Source organism: Astatotilapia calliptera, chromosome 18 (assembly GCF_900246225.1).
Source record: "Astatotilapia calliptera chromosome 18, fAstCal1.2, whole genome shotgun sequence".
Lineage (NCBI taxonomy): Eukaryota > Metazoa > Chordata > Actinopteri > Cichliformes > Cichlidae > Astatotilapia > Astatotilapia calliptera.
Window position 1 is genome coordinate 5,312,831 of NC_039319.1, and position 17,414 is coordinate 5,330,244.

General features: G+C 40.9%; 3 protein-coding genes across 4 annotated transcripts; all 3 read right to left on the minus strand.

The window, feature by feature from the left end:
- Positions 1-41: 41 nt before the first annotated feature.
- LOC113011251 (tripartite motif-containing protein 16-like) lies at positions 42-10,140 on the minus strand. 2 transcript variants are annotated; one of them, XM_026150702.1, is made up of 2 exons: positions 10,104-10,140; positions 42-1,930 (listed from the first exon to the last, which is right to left on the minus strand). In XM_026150702.1, the coding sequence occupies exon 2, from the start codon at positions 1,928-1,930 to the stop codon at positions 602-604; it is 1,329 nt and encodes a 442-aa protein (XP_026006487.1). In that variant the 5' UTR covers positions 10,104-10,140; the 3' UTR covers positions 42-601. The 2 variants fall into 2 exon arrangements, with proteins under 2 accessions (XP_026006487.1, XP_026006486.1); XM_026150701.1 differs by lacking the exon at positions 10,104-10,140 and having other exon boundaries at positions 42-2,298.
- LOC113011248 (tripartite motif-containing protein 16-like) lies at positions 6,391-8,776 on the minus strand. Its single transcript, XM_026150698.1, has one exon. The coding sequence runs from the start codon at positions 8,622-8,624 to the stop codon at positions 6,945-6,947; it is 1,680 nt and encodes a 559-aa protein (XP_026006483.1). The 5' UTR covers positions 8,625-8,776; the 3' UTR covers positions 6,391-6,944.
- A 3,788-nt stretch (positions 10,141-13,928) lies between the features above and the next one.
- LOC113010758 (tripartite motif-containing protein 16-like protein) lies at positions 13,929-15,281 on the minus strand. The gene has a single exon (XM_026149965.1). The coding sequence runs from the start codon at positions 15,279-15,281 to the stop codon at positions 13,929-13,931; it is 1,353 nt and encodes a 450-aa protein (XP_026005750.1).
- Between the last annotated feature and the right edge of the window lie 2,133 nt (positions 15,282-17,414).

Genomic DNA, 17,414 nt, shown 5'->3' on the forward strand with positions numbered 1-17,414 from the left:
CTCATATGAATATAATCTCATATAAATCGTATTCCCTGATTATGAAACGGTTTCAGTTCACTCTTAAACTTTATTTTTTTGTGGGAGATCCTAGAATCAAGACAAAGGACTGTGACATTCTTTTAATTATTAAAACCTTCAATTTGTTTGTCAGCTTAGACAACAAAATCATAAGTATTTGGTGTGCTAAACATAAATATAATTCTCTATCCTTTCTTTATATACTGATACAAAAAACTGTGTGAACATTTCTTTAAAGGGGGTCTGCCCACGTCTCTGTTCTTGAAAGTGGAATAGAAACAACAAGATAAAAATACATCAATACAAATATTCATTTACACATTTGGAGCACAGAGATGTTTCCATTTTCATGTAAAAAATAATTTTACAAATTAAAAACATTATGAGGGATGATAGCCTCCATGGCTAAACAGACAAAGGAATAATCTCCAGAGAATAAACTGCAAAACATCAGGAGAACAACTGGAAATTTTGAGGTACCACCCACAATGTTGACTGACAGCTGATCTCTGTGCAGAACAGAAATGGCGCAACAATGGAGAAAACATTAAATGCAGATTTATATGAATATGAAATTCTATTATAATTTACAGAATTTAGCGCTTATTACACCAGAGTAAAGCCAGAGTCCAGCATAGAGCGGCTGAGTGAATGTGGTCTGGACTCTGTGGAGGAGAGTCATGGTTTCAGAGACGCTGTAGAAGGACAAAATACCTGCTCTGTGATCCAGGTACACTCCTACTCTGGAGGAACAAGGACCTGAGACAGGAGTTTGGATGTTGTTGTACCAAAATGTATAACTGTTTTTGTAATAATTGAATGCCCAAGAATTTTCATTACGTCCCAATTTGCACTCATTACCCCACCCTGCTCTACCGATATCCTTGTAAGCGACTGCGACATGAATTCCTCTCCCTCTCCACTCCACCTCCCAGTAACAACGTCTAGTCAGACTCTCTCTACTCAGGACCTGACACCAATAAGTGAATTTGTCTGGATGATGGTAATAACACTGTTGTTCATTCATTACTGTTACTTTTCTGTTCCCCTCTGACAATAACAGACATTTGTGTGCTGTGTTTGGATCCAGTGTGATTTCACATGAATATTTTAAGAACTCAGCTCTGGTCTTTGGTTCTGGCTCCACTTCAGTGACTGTCAGTGAGATGTTTGTCCATTCCTCTCTCAGAATGTCCTGTAGTTTATCTCTGACCTCTGACACAGCTGCTGTCACATCCTCAAAGTAGCTCAGAGGACGGATATTGATGCTGGATGAGTCTGTAGACTCACTGAGTGCTGACAGTGAGGGGTAGTTGTGTAGAAACTGGATGTGATCCTCTGTGTGTGAGAGCTGCTTCAGCTCAGCATCTTTCCTCTTCAGCTCAGTGATCTCCTGCTCCAGCTTCTCCTGAAGCTCTTTGACTCGACTCACTTCAGTTTCCTGCTGGGATCTGATCTGCTGCTTCACATCAGAGCTTCTTTTCTGGATGAGATGGATCAGCTCAGTGAAGATCTTCTCACTGTGCTCCACTGTTTGATCAGCAGACTGATTGATGGCCTCCACCTCCTGTTGAAGCAGCTTCACATCTTTCTCTCTGTCCTGGATTCTCTGCTGGATGTTTTGTCGACTCACCTCCAGCTCTCTCTGCCTCTCAGTCCTTTCTGCTGCAGCTGAGACTGTGTCGTGGCCTTTATGTTCATCCACAGAGCAGAGATAACAGATACTCTGCTGATCAGTACGGCAGAACATCTTCATCACCTCATCATGACGAGAGCAGATGTTCTCCTGGAGCTTCTTGGAGGGCTCCACCAGCTTGTGTTTCATTAATGCAGCCACATCATAATGAGGCTGAAGGTGTTTCTCACAGTAAGATGCCAGACAGAATAAACAGGACTTGAAGGCTTTCATTTGTCTCCCAGTGCAGACATCACAGGCCACATCTTCAGGTCCAGCATAGCAGTGATCAGCAGGAGCAGCTTGGAGTCCAGTCTTCTTCAGCTCCTCCACTAAATCTGCTAACATGGTGTTTTTCACCAGTGCAGGTCTCGGTGTGAAGGGGTGTCTGCACTGAGGGCACCTACAGTTTTCCTTCTGATCCTCTTCATCCCAGTGGGTTTTAATACAGTTCATGCAGTAGTTGTGTCCACAGGGAATAGTCACCGGATTCTTCAGTAAATCCAGACAGATTGAACAGCAGAACCTTTCTTGCTGTGCCATTTCACCTTGCAGTGTCTAATTGTGAGAAACAAGGAAAGTAGTTGCTCACCACAGACATGCTGGTTACACCCATCGAGGAACTAGAAAACATGTGAACAAGGAAATTTATGCACCACCGAAGTGGGCGGAGTCAACAGTGGTTTTTCCAGGAACAGGAGTTTCTGAAGAGGCAGGACATGTTTGGCAAGTACAGCCATACAAACCTGTCACAGTAGAGAGGACATAAATGCAAGACAGATCTGTTAAGAAACAAAACGCGAGCCTTCATTGGCTGAAGAAAGACAGAAGAATCCCCTAAAAGGACATTAGAATCACACAAAACAGGAGGGAGAGGAACATGAAACAAACAGGTTAAAGAACGGACGCTGTGATAACCACAAAAAAGAAAACCACACAATGATGCAGACAGTTTTTTTTTAAAGCTTAGAAAATCAAAATCATAAGTCAAAGAATAGAACATTTGGAGTTTAATCAAACACAAGAAAACAATAAATAAGAGAATACAGTCACTTCATGCACTACACCTACAGCATGTGTTTATTTTTATTCTTATTTATTCATATTTATTACCAGTTCTAATGTCTTAGTCTGTGATGCTCCTTCATGGTTCGAGCTCCAACAGAAGCTGAGTTTCAACCCTGTTTTGAGCCCCTTGCTGCTCTTGCTGTGGAGGTTTTGCTGTTTCTTTTGTGATTCGTTTTTTTTGGGGGGGATTTACTCATTTGTCTCGCCCATCCTGGTAAGTGAGCCAGTACAGATAAAAAAAGAGTTGTGTGTTCCCCTTAAGGTGGACTAGACTTTTTTGTCCTTTTTTATGTTTATGCATTGATGTGTTTGCTTCTTACGGGCTGCAGTGAAACTAATTAGGTGTAAAAATCAAGAACAAAGTTTGTTCTCTTCACTTATTGTGCTTTTAACCTGTTACAGTGCAGTGAAATTGTTCTCAGCCTGCTGTTGAGATTGCGGAACAACTGGGTATTGCTTTGTTTGTCATGAGCTGATTAATTCATGTGAAACAAAGATTGTTTTTTTTCCCCATTAATCTTCATTGAACAGAAGCTTTTTGGTGTAACCTGTCCTGGGTACTAACATATGTTGTTACTGCAAGCAACAAAGTGCCTAAAGCTACAGTTTTAAAAGCCTTCTTTGCCAAGTTGTCTGTCATTTGTATGCACAACACTGATTCTTTCCTTGAGTTGCGTGTTTTTTTTATGCTTGAAGGATTATCAGGTCAATGTTAAGCAGCTTAAAAGTGTGTGTGGGGATTATAAAACACTATCACAAACCCTTCAGAATTATTGCTGAAGGACATTAAATTTTTTTTTAGAAAGTCTGGATCCTGGAAAGCAAAATATAAACAAATGAAGGGTGACTCAAAGCTTTTACACAGCACTGCAAGTCTTGTAAAAGATTTTTATTATTGAATATATAAACCAATTTTTCCACACTGGTAGAAACAACATTATTCTGGCATTGTCATCCTCTACTTAACACATTGTTCACACGTATATGTTCTTGTAGGAATACACATTGGGGGCATTCCACATACTGAAGACTTGATTAGCTGTAAACACGTGCTTTCAAGTTTTAAGAAAATCAAATCAAATAATAATAGATAATAACTTTATGTATCTACAGCTGGTTCCTACACCACAGGAATGAGGTCTAGGAACAAATTACTCTGTATCAAAGGTGGTATTCTAGATCTTTTAGGACAATATCATGATTTAATGTGTGAAACAGAATTTAATTATTAGTTGGTCAAAAGTCAATGATGTTGCAGTTTTACACTTGCATCATTGAATCTATCCTCACCTCCTCCATCACCATCTGCTATGCTGCCCATGGACAAAGGCTGGCTGCAGTGCGTCATCCACTAAGGAGAAGGTGATTGGCTGCCCGTACAAGATCACCTGAGACAGGCAAGGAAGAGTGCTGCTGACTCTTCCCACTCCGGACATGAACTGTTTGTCTCCTCAGGGTCCATCAGAACTAACAGCTCAGAGCATAACAGCAGTTTCTTTCACCAGGCTGCTGGACTATTAAACACCCCCCCCACAACTTTGCACATCATCTTCTATTTATTCTCCCTCGCTCCCATTTATGGCCTTTTCATGCATTTTAATTTCTGTTATAATATCTGTGCATATGACTCACTCATATCACTGTGACTCCAGGACAAATTGCTTGTTTGTGTGTAAACCAATTCTGATTCTGAGCTATGGTTTCCCGTCCTTAACATAGATGGCCTCCTTCACTCTGCTTTGCAAAGAGCCTGTCCTTTGTGATTTTACAATATGAGTATTGTTGTCCTCAAAGCAGCTGAGGAGGAGGAACGGGCACTGCGTCAAGTTATTTTAGTTAGTTAATGCAGGTAGTTTGAAAGTTCTTAGATCGTTAGTAGAGATGTAGAGAAACCAACACCGCGAGAAGATCTGTGACTTCACTTATGCATTAAGCTTTTCTTTGGTAATAAATATCCTGATTTATCAAACTTACCCAGAAAGACTTGTTGGTAGGAGTTTATTTTGTTGCTTATAATGACTAACTGCCTGTCAGACACTCACACTCATTGTTTCTTTCCGTGTTTATTTATATGCTCAGCGTCAGTCACAATGCACAATAGCTGGAAAAACCAGTATGTAAAAAAAAGTAAAAGTTCTCTACGAGTCATAGGGCTGATCATTTTCTTATTTAAAAAAGTACACGTAGTGTGCGGTATAGTGCCATAGTTACTTAACTTATGAAGCCTAGTTTACTTTTGAATAAACAATTTCTGACAGGTTAGAAATTCAGGGTTCAGGGTTTAGTATATGTGTTCGTTACCATGTTGATGTTGAGCCTAAACACAGACAAGGCCACTAATTATGTGTTATAGATGATTCCTTTAAGATTTATATTTAACTGTAAAACATTATTTATAGTAAATGTTGTTATTCTCTGAAAAACATCAGCAGGTGAAGCAGTCGGTATATTAGGTGACAAAAAACTGGGAAGGGTTAAAGGCAAGACTTCACTGAGCAACAAATGATTGTCACCTGTTTACCATCAAGCCGATCATTAACAGGAAGCAGCAGGTGCAAAGAAAAAAATCATGGGCCGTAATGGAAAGCTCAAACTGTCACTACCTTATTAACTACTTATCTAGTATAATTTCTGCATTTCTGCATTATTATTACTATTTTTTTCACACTTTGTACTGCACTGTGTTTTAATCTCACACCTGGAGTGTGAGACAGTCTCGGGATTGAACCACGACAGGCCAAAGATTAAATCGTTGGGTGTGGCACAACAATGTGTTGAAAAAGAAAGTAACGTTTGCCAACAAATTTATGGTTTAAATATTTAATTCCGACAATTAACTATAGTAAAGTATAGTCATCTATCAATTGAGCTTGAAATGTTTCCCTTCATTTGTTTATAATAATGTTTAATAAAATATACAAATTAAGAATTGTGTAATTTTATACTAAAAATGATAATAATAGCATATAGTGATAATTTGCAGTCAATATATGACACCGTTGTCCATGAATCTGTAGATATAATTACACAGTTATTACACAAGGTTTGATCGTTACTGTGAGCTACAGTGGGGATGAAAGACAATCCTGGCAAAAGCCTCATTTAATACTGTAGCTTGTGTTTAAGTGTTTAATAAATCAGATGAACACACATTCAGATTTTTAATTATTTTTTACATGTGGAAACTGCACGTGAGTCTAACGTTCTGGGTGAAAAAGTGCACAATAGAAGTGAAGAATATAACATGGCATGGTGGAGTGGGTGGGTGTGTTTATCATGTCCTCCTCCCTCAGTCCCAACTGGGCACTGCAGAGCCTGGTTCTGCTGGAGGTTTCTTTGCTTTAAAAGGGAGTTTTTATTTCCACTGTTGCCAAAGTGCTCCAAACTTCATCTTCCTGCACTTGTGTGAGTTCCCAGCTCCTCTGTTAGCAGGATGAAGGCGCCCTCTTGTGTTGACCTCAGTTCACAGACTTTAGTTGTAAACCTGCAGGAAGATGTGTAAAAACTAAATGTCATAAAACACTTTTGAACTAACTTAAAAAAAAATCATAACCCCCAAAACCCAAACTGTCTATGTCACGGTTAGCCAGGCAACCATGTGGAGAGAAGAGGCACTGACAACAGCGCAGCTGTGAGTGAATTTATTTAAAGTGAAAGGCAAAATCCAAACAAAGTCTTAGACAGACAGAACCTGAACTGGGATAAACTAACTAAAAGAACATGAGGAAGGTAGTAAACGTTATGAAAACCTGAACCCCGGGAACGAAGAGCCTGAGACACAGAAGCAGAGCACTGAAAATAATACTGAAAACCAAAACCAAAAATCAATAATAGTACAAAACTCAAAACACTGGGTGGCAGACGCAGGACTGTGACAGTCTTAACAAACAACCCCAAAACAAACAAAAACTGTTTGTTTTGTTTGACTGACAGCTGATCTCTGTGGTGTTGAGAAATGCCACAACCAGCATGGAGAGAAAAAACAATAACGATATATTATAGATTAAAAAGCAGAACAATATGAAAGATTTTGATCTATTTCAGTTTAATAAAACTAGCAGAATCTCCATGAGTGCAAACATCCGGATATGTGATTTCAGAATCCAACAGGGATTCAAGCATGTCACCATTGTATAAAAGTAAAATACAACAATATTAGACAATACCAAAATACTTCATTCTACTTGAGTTTAATGAACTCAGCAGTGTCTCCAAAATTGCAGTAAAGCCAAAGTCCAGCATAGAGCGGCTGAGTGAATGTGGTCTGGACTCTGTGGAGGAGAGTCATGGTTTCAGAGACGCTGTAGAAGGACAAAATACCTGCTCTGTGATCCAGGTACACTCCTACTCTGGAGGAACGAGGACCTGAGACAGGAGTTTGGATGTTGTTGTACCACAATTTATAACGGTTTTGATAACAATTTAATGCCCAAGATTTGTCATTATGTCCAAATTTAGATTCATTCCCACAATCTTCTCTGATAATATTCTTATACGAAACTACTACATAACCTCCTCTCCCTCTCCACTCCACCTCCCAGTAACAACGTCCAGTCAGACTCTCTCTACTCAGGACCTGATATCGTACAGTGAATCTGTCTGGATGATCAGAATAAGACTGTTGTTGATTCATTAATGTTGCTTTTCTGTTCCCCTCTGATAATAACAGCTGTTTGTTTGCTGTGTTTGGATCCAGTGTGATTTCACATGAATATTTTAAGAATCCAGCTCTGGTCTTTGGCTCTGGTGGATCTGACAGTAAAACATCCACTTCAGTGACTGTCAGTGAGATGTTTGTCCGTTCCTCTCTCAGAATGTCCTGTAGTTTATCTCTGACCTCTGACACAGCTGCTGTCACATCCTCAAAGTAGCTCAGAGGACGGATATTGATGCTGGATGAGTCTGTAGACTCACTGAGTGCTGACAGTGAGGGGTAGTTGTGTAGAAACTGGATGTGATCCTCTGTGTGTGAGAGCTGCTTCAATAGCTGCTTCAGCTCAGCATCTTTCCTCTTCAGCTCAGTGATCTCCTGCTCCAGCTTCTCCTGAAGCTCTTTGACTCGACTCACTTCAGTTTCCTGCTGGGATCTGATCTGCTGCTTCACATCAGAGCTTCTTTTCTGGATGAGATGGATCAGCTCAGTGAAGATCTTCTCACTGTGCTCCACTGTTTGATCAGCAGACTGATTGATGGCCTCCACCTCCTGTTGAAGCAGCTTCACATCTTTCTCTCTGTCCTGGATTCTCTGCTGGATGTTTTGTCGACTCACCTCCAGCTCTCTCTGCCTCTCAGTCCTTTCTGCTGCAGCTGAGACTGTGTCGTGGCCTTTATGTTCATCCATAGAGCAGAGATAACAGATAATCTGCTGATCAGTACGGCAGAACATTTTCTTCACCTCATCATGACGAGAGCAGATGTTGTCCTGGAGCTTCTTGGATGGTTCCATTAGCTTGTGTTTCTTTAATGGAACCACATCATAATGAGGCTGAAGGTGTTCCTTACAGAAAGATGCCAGACAGAATAAACAGGACTTGAAGGCTTTTATTTTTCTTCCAGTGCAGACATCACAGGCCACATCTTCAGGTCCAGCATAGCAGTGATCAGCAGGAGCAGCTTGGAGTCCAGTCTTCTTCAGCTCCTCCACTAATTCTGCTAACATGGTGTTTTTCATCAGGGCAGGCCTCGGTGTGAAAGTCTGTCTGCACTGAGGGCAGCTGTAGGTTTTCTTCTTTTCCTCTCCATCCCAGTGGGTTTTAATACAGTTCATGCAGTAGTTGTGTCCACAGGGAATAGTCACCGGATCCTTCAGTAGATCCAAACAGACTGAACAGCAGAATTTTATTTGGTCCATTTGATTCATGTGCTGTGCCGTTTCACCGTCTCTCAGTGACTGTCAGACAGTTTGACTTTCTCTGAACAGAAACAACCTCTGTGCTCTGAAGGGAAACAGATCTCTGCTCTTGTTCACCTCCTACAGGAAATGAGGCTCACCAACAACTGCATTTACACCATGTTGTTTAGACCCATCCTGATACAGACACATCTGTGAAGGGAGGCGCTAAAAATATCTTGGCAGAGTGACAATGAGTTGTTTATAAGAGCCAGGGTATGGCTGCAGTTCTATTGTGCAGTCACAGACACACTCTGTTCTATCCAAAGTTTTGTAGAATTCAAAATGTTATTTGAGTTTTCCGATCTCCTTGCTGTGCAGCTTTGCCCTCACTGACTGACACTTTCTGAATTCCGTAGCAAAAAAAAATTGCTACTCGTGTTCACATCTTAAAGGAAATGAGACTTACTGCACATACACCATAAATTTTAGATACACCCTAATACAGATTGGTCCGTAAATGGTAGGTACCACAAGTCATAAAATCACGAGGCACTGTTTTCAGGGTGTGTTATGTTTGCATTACACTGTGCTGTAACAACTGCGACCTAGTTAATCTTTGATAGATGGACCTGGAGATTTGACATTTGGAATGTAACAACCAGGGACTTTGTATTTGTTACGTTTTTAAAATCTTTATCAAAATTAATGAAGCTATAATGAATTAAGGTCACACTTTAAATTTTAAATCGTTTCAATGTTAGTTCCTTCCTGCACTTTGTGAATGAGACACGGCTCCTGTTGACCTCTTACACAAAATGAGGCTCTTTAGCAACTATGTAAACACCATGCATTTTCAATACAGGCTTAAATGAACTTGTCTGTAAAGGGAATGTAACAAAGAGTCATAAAGAGCTTTATCTGTGACAGGCAGGGTGTGCTATGTTTTCTTTATGTCATGCAATAACAACAGTGACCTAGTTACACTTTGGTTGTTGGACTTGTTGGAGCTGTAACATTCAGCAAGCAACACCAGGGGATTTTTAAAAAAAAAATTTTTTAAAACCTAAGCAAAAACATTGCGTTTCAATGAATAAAGACCAAACTTTATATTTAGAAACATCTTCATCCAAGTTCTTTCCCACACTTTGAGAATGAGGCATGGGCACAACTGTACAGTCACACTGTAACAAATCAAACTCATTTTTAGATGAGAAGACTGTATGAGAAGCATTACACCAGATATTTGATATGTATTTTGTTTATTTAACACAAATCTAAACTTTGATGTCGTCATGGTCCTGGGTCATTAGACCCAGTGTTTGTGTTTAATATTGGTATCATCTGCTGCTTCACATCAGAGCTTCTTTTCTGGATGAGATGGATCAGCTCAGTGAAGATCTTCTCACTGTGCTCCACTGTTTGATCAGCAGACTGATTGATGGCCTCCACCTCCTGTTTCTCACAGTAAGAGATCAAAAATGCCAGACAGGACTTGAAGGCTTTGATTTTTCTTCCAGTGCAGACATCACAGGCCACATCTTCAGGTCCAGCATAGCAGTGATCAGCAGGAGCAGCTTGGAGTCCAGTCTTCTTCAGCTCCTCCACTAAATCTGCTAACATGGTGCTTTTCATCAGGACAGGCCTCGCTGTGAAAGTCTGTCTGCACTGAGGGCAGCTGTAGATTTTCTTCTTTTCCTCTTCATCCCAGAAGCTTTTAATACAGTTCATGGAGTAGCTGTGTCCACAGGGAATAGTCACCGGATGCTTCAGTTCTTCAAGATCTCTGCTCTTGTTCACCTCCTACAGGAAATGCTGTTTAGACCCATCCTGATCAAACACATCTGTGAAGGGAGGCTCTAAAGAATGATTCTGACAGAGATACAAATGGCATTTAAGGAAGGCAATGTTTGTGTTTGTCTGATGTGTTTGTGTGATTTGCAGGAGCATGCAGCAATACGTTTGACCCAGTTAAACTTTGATACAGTGGGATGCAAAAGTTTGGGCAACCTTGTTAATAGTCATTATTTTTCTGTATAAATCGTTGGTTGTTACAATAAAAAACATCAGTTAAATATATCATATAGGAGACACACACAGTGATATTTGAGAAGTGAAATGAAGTTTAATGGATTTACAGAAAGTGTGCAATAAATGTTTAAACAAAGTCAGGCAGGTGCATAAATTTGGGCACTGTTGTCATTTTATTGATTCCAAAACCTTTAGAACTAATTATTGGAGCTCAAATTGGCTTAGTAAGCTCAGTGACCCCTTACCTACATTTACAGGTGAATCCAATAATGAGAAAGAGTATTTAAGGGGGGCAAACTGTAAGTTTCCCTCTTTTAATTTTCTCTGAAGAGTAGCAACATGGGGGTCTCAAAACAACTCTCCAATGACCTGAAGACAAAGACTGTTCACCATCATGGTTTAGGGGAAGGACACAGAAAGTTGTCTCAGAGATTTAAGCTGTCCGTTTCCACAGTTAGGAACATACTGAGAAAATGAAAGACCACAGGCTCAGTTCAAGTTAAGGCTCGAAGTGGCAGAACAAGAAAAATCTCGGATAGACAGAAGCGACGATTGGTGAGAACATTCCGAGTCAACACACAGACCAGCACCAAAGACCTACAACATCATCTTGCAGCAGATGGAGTCACTGTGCATCGTTCAACCATTTCAGGCACTTTACACAAGGAGATGCTGTATGCAAGAGTGATGCAGAGGAAGCCTTTGCTCCGCCCACAGCACAAACAGAGCCGATTGAGGTTTGCTAAAGCACATTTGGACAAGCCAGCTTCATTCTGGAATAAGGTGCTGTGGGCTGATCAAACTAAAAATGAGCTATTTGGGCATAACAAGGGATGTTATGTATGGAGGAAAAAGAACACAGCAGTCCAAGAAAAACACCTGCTACCTACAGTAAAATATGGTGGTGGCTCCATCATGCTGTGGGGCTGCGTGGCCAGTGCAGGGACTGGGAATCTTGTCAAAGTTGAGGGACACATGGATTCCACTCAGTATCAGCAGATCCTGGAGACCAATATCCAGGAATCAGTGACAAAGCTGGATTTTTCAACAAGACAACGACCCGAACCACTACTCAAAATCCACTAAGGCTTTCATGCAGAGGAACAAGTACAACGTTCTGGAATGGCCATCTCAGTCCCCAGACCTGAAAATTACTGAAAATCTGGGGTGTGAGTTAAAGAGAGCTGTCCATGCTCGGAAGCCATCAAACCTGAATGAACTAGAGATGTTTAGTAAAGAGGAATGGTCCAAAATACCTTTCAACCACAATCCAGACTCTCATTGGAACCTACAGGAAGCGTTTAGAGGCTGTAATTTCTGCAAAAAATGTGGTGTCCAAATTTATGCACCTGCCTGATTTTGTTTAAACATTTATTGCACACTTTCTGTAAATCCAATAAACTTCATTTCACTTTTCAAATATCACTGTGTGTGTCTCCTATATGATATATTTAACTGATGTTTTTTATTGTAACATCCAACGATTTATACAGGAAAAATAATGACTATTAACAAGGTTGCCCAAACTTTTGCATCCTACTGTAATTTTACACAAAACACCAGTTTGTTTAAATTATTTAAAATGTTCAGCAAACTTCTATCTTCTATCTAATGAATAAAAATGCATTGTGTGATCCTCTTGCACTGAATCTGTGAGACACTGTAAGATGAGCCCTCGGTTGTCATAAATCCAGTCCCACATCCATGACAACGAGATGTCCTCGATGTGGCATCATGCGGGCAAAAAAAACCACAAAGCACAAATAACATCACATGATGAGGCCTGTGGGTGTTTTAAACTGCTGGGAAGTGATGAAAGAACAGCACTTATTGCCCTCCTCCTCTACAGAGCGATAGTTTCTCTACTTGAACACAAATGGCCTCCTTCCTTTTGTCAAACAGCCTGTCTGTTTCTCAGGATCTGTACATTGTCCTCAACACCGTATAACAACTTACTTATTCTGGATTGAGAGTCCAGACAGTCAGAAAAATGGAGGGATTTAAAGAGGAGACTTTAAAGTCTTTAAACTTAAAGAGGAGACTTTCTTGATTTTCAGTAGCCGAATGACTGAATTAAATTCACAAAGTATCTTTAAGTTAAAAAAACTGGCTCACTATAAAGTGCCGAACCACAAAAAACAGAACAATAAAGACAAGCGTCTTTAAAGATGACTCAAAAACAGTTGTAGGAGCAGTTTTATGAACCATGTTCTGTTAATATACTGACTGACCAGCAGCAACACTCTGACTCAGTGTTTATTTCCATCTTTACATGAAAAACGTGATCTGAACAGTGAGAATGATAATAGTGATAACTTCAGTTAAACAAATGTACTCATATTGTGTGGTATACTATGATACTAACTTATTGTAAACATATACTGCTTAAGAGCAACACAGCAAATCAAAGAGTCACAACTATAAACATCCAATGATGAAACACACGTGATGCATTTAAAATTTAATTGTAAAATTCGAGGACACAAACCAGAAACAAAAGCAAAGAGTTAAAAGAAGACATTTGAAAATGAAAACAAGACGTCACTGAGCAACAACCTGACAGAACGAGAGACAACAGTTTACTATCAGAACTGAGGCTGATCATTAACAGGAAGCAGCAGGTAACAAGGTCATCAGCAGTGGAGGAAAGTATGGAAGTAATACTCAGCTTCATATTTGAAGATACTCGAGTATCTTAGCTGCAGGTCTGGAACAATTTACATACGAAGTCATATTAAAAACATGAAAAGCTCCAATAACTCCAAGTAGGAACAAAGACATTTAAAGTTATCAAATGATCCACAGAGATTATATAACCGTACAAAACACGAAAAGAAAATCTGGCATCAGAACTGTTTTAAATTTCCTCTCATCCATTTGTTTCTCTTTGCAAACCCACTGAAAATCTAACTCTACATAAAGCAGATCAAACCACTGAGACACAAATTAAATTGCTGCTTCCACTTGGATGCATCAGTTTCAGGACTCATATATAAAAATATAGCAGATTCAGGCATTACTTTACTGCCGTGAGTAAATCTACTTTGTACTTTACTCTGTTTTACATAATAAGTCTAAACAGCATTTCCTAAACTCTTCAGCTACCAAAAAAACAAAACAAAGACTAAAAGGTCATAGGTGATGATGATGATGATGGTGTGGAGGAGGAGGTGAAATAAAAAGTCACTGTTGTCATAGAATACTGTGTCTCTAGATACTTGCAAGTCTTGAATACCACTTCTTATTCTTGAAATGTAACAATGATGATAAAAAGAAAAAAAATAATCTTGCAGGTCGTCTCATTTATGCTCCGAGCTCAATGAACTCTGCAGTGGCTCTGTGATATCCACTGAACCAAAGTCCAGCATAGAGCGGCTGATTGAATGCGGTCTGAACTCTGTGGAGGAGAGTCATGCTTTCAGAGACGCTGTAGAAAGCCAGGACACCTGCACTGTGATCCAGGTACACTCCGAGCCGGGACGTCCACGGGCCCGAGACGGCTGTTTTCACGCTGTTGTGTATGAATTTGTAGCTGCTGCTGCAGTTACACTCCAGCGCCCAGGACTTGTCGTTGAATCCAAACGCGCACTCGTTCATGGACCCCTCTCTGCTGATATCTTTGTATGCCAGCGCCACTGTGACTCTCTTCCTGCACCACTCCACCTCCCAGTAACGACGGCCGGTCAGGCTCTGGTTACTCAGGACCTGCCTCCACCTAATGAATCTGTCCAGGTGAGTAGGATAAGACTGCTCCTCTCTCATTAATGTCGCTCTCCTGTTCCCCTCTGATAATGACAGCTGTGTGTTTACGGTGTTGGGATCCAGCGTGATTTGGAATGAATATTTTAAGAAGTCAGCTCTGGTCTTTGGCTCTGTTTGTGGGTTTACATCAACCACGGGTGAAACATCCACCCAGGTGTCCCTCAGGATGTCCTGTACTTTAGCTCTGAGCTTGGACACAGCTGCTGTCACCTCCCCAAAGAAGCTCAGAGGAAGGATTTTGGTTCTGGGTAACTCTGTAGGTGGATGAGTGAATGAAGGAAGGCGATGCAGAAACTGGTTGTGATCCTCTGTGTGTGAGAGCTCCTCCAGTTCAGCGTCTTTCCTTTTCAGGTCAGTGATCTCCTGCTCCAGCTCCTGCTGAAGCTCTTTGATTCGATTCTGTTCGGCTTTCTGCAGGGATCTGATCCGATACATCACATCAAAGCTTCTTTTTTTGATCTGCTGGGTGAGTTGATCAAAAACGCTCCTGCTCTCCTTCAGGGCTTTATCTGCAGAGAGATTGATTTTCTCCACCTCCAGCTTAAGCAGCTTCACGTCCTTTTGTCTGGTCTCGATTCTCTGCTTGATTTTTTGCCTGCTTGACCCCAGCTCGGTCTGACCGTCACCGTTCATTCCCACATTAAGTCCACTGTTCTTCAGCTCCTCCACCAACTCTTCTAACGTGGTGTTTGCTGCCAGGTCAGGCCGCGCTGTGAAGGACTTCCTGCACTTTGGGCAGCTGTAGGTGGCATTCCTGTCCTCCTTATCCCAGTGGGAATTAATGCAGTTGGTACAGTAGCTGTGACCACAGGAAACAGTCACCGGATCCTTTAACAAATCCAAACAGATCAAACAACAGGTCTTTTTATCCAGAAGGACGCCGTTCTCTGCCATTTCTCCCCGTAAGTGTGGACAGAAACACGTGTGTGCGCTCCGATTCAAACCAAACCCTCCTCCTCTGGTTTCTGTTTAGCCGCAGATCTGCGTTTGAATGGAACCTTTCAGCTCACGCAGTCACGCGCTGGTTACACCCATCCTCACACTTGTAGATCGGCGACGGGGAGAGCGTGAAGACGAGCATGCGCAGAGCATGCGCAGTTTGAGCGGGAACGGGTTGTCTTAAAGTGGCAGTTTCATTTGAAGATAAAATGAAAATAGAATTCACATCGTGAAAAGAGATGTTTAATTTATTTTTTACTGTAAAACTGAAATATTAAAAAAAAGGCTGACGGAGGAAGAGGAAAGACAAATGATTTTAAAGTTATAAAATCAGAATCATCTTTATTACCATGTATGTGCCAAAAACCTGTGACAAAGTTGGCCTGTCTGTCAGAACTCTGGCAGTTTTTCAGCCAACAGGCCCTTAGACGGGCAGCCCAATCATCAACGACCCCTCTCACATTCTTCACCCCGCATTTCAGCGGCTCCTCTCTGAGCGAAGCCTCCGCTGCATTTCCTGCAGGACCGAGAGGAGGAGAGCCACCCTGCTTTTTAACTCCAGCCGATAAGACGATTTCCCACACCAGAAACATAAACTACACTACACTCTTTTTGTGCTGCTGACACTTTACTCACGTTTAGTCACTCAGTTATTTATTCAGCTATTCAGTCACTTTAATTTTAAAACTGTGTAATTTTAAAACTGTGTATATACTGTATATTCTGTGTATTTATTATCTCACTCTTATTGCCTGTATCTGCCCTGCCCTTATCTTCAACGCCATGCTGCTCTGTTGTATCTTAATTGCCCCTTGGGGATAAATAAAGTCTTTCTGATTCTGCGCACACATCCAAGGAAATGGGTTCTGTTTCTTTGCTTTTCAGTAAACTTATCAGAAAAAACGAACAGACAGCAACAACATGTATAACATATTTATGTGTACAAAGATACTGGAATAAATAATGGAGTAAATAAGGGATGGATAACTGGTTATTATGAATACAGAACTTGAGAATATAACTTGATGACATACATATATATCTGCTTAAGTGTTTGACCAGTAAGCATCCTGCCGGGGGTCTGGTAGTGGGGGCTGTGATGTCCTACAGGGCGACAGGTCTGTAGTCATTTAACTCAGTGACAGAGGGTTTTTTTTTTTTTTTAGACCGCGATGATTGTGGAGTGCTTGAAGCAGGAGGGGACTTCACACAGGTCCAGGGATCTGCTGAAGATCTGTGTGATGATGGGAGCCAGCTGGTCAGCTCAGACTTTGGGGCAGGAGGGTGACTCACTGTCTGTTACCTGTGTTTTGTCTGCTGAAGAGTTACCTCACATCTTCTTCACAGTGTAGATGGTGAGTCAGTAAGGAGGGGTGGGTGGTGGTGGGAAGTGGTGTGTGATGTGGTTGGAGAGGGTGAGGGGTGTGAAGATGTGATCGTTAAACCTGCAGGAAAACATTCAGGTCTTTGACCAGTTGATTGTTCTCCCTGGTGTGGGGGGATGGTCTCCTGTGGTTGGTGATATCCTGCAGTCCTCTCCACATTGATGCAGGGTCGTTACCTGAAAACTTGGCGCAGAAACTGATGGAAGATGTTACAGCACCGGTGAGATCATCAGGTCTATAGCTGTGGCCTCAAAAACACTCCAGTCTGTGCTGTCAAAGCACTAATGAATTTACATTGGTTGTTAAAGGGAAAGATTAAATATATGAAAAATAGAAAAACTGGAAATTCTGTTTATGTGACACTTTTAAAAGCATAGAGAAAATAAAGAGAGTACAAAATAAGCACATAAAGTGTACGTGTCCTCTTTAGGAACATGAAAGTGATCTTTTTGTCAGAACACACATTAACAAACTGTAGACCCACCAGATGAGACCCTGAAACTCCAATGATGCTGATGGATGTGGCCCTCTGACCTCACACACTAATTTGTTCATGAAGACAGAGGTGTGGTTATTTTTCACCACTGTTGTAGATGAAAGCTTTTTAAATGTTTATCATATTTTCTTGGTTAGAAAAGACCAGAGAATGACATAAAACATGAGTTCAAAATATGCTGCTGGAGGTCAAAGAGTCCTTAAGTCT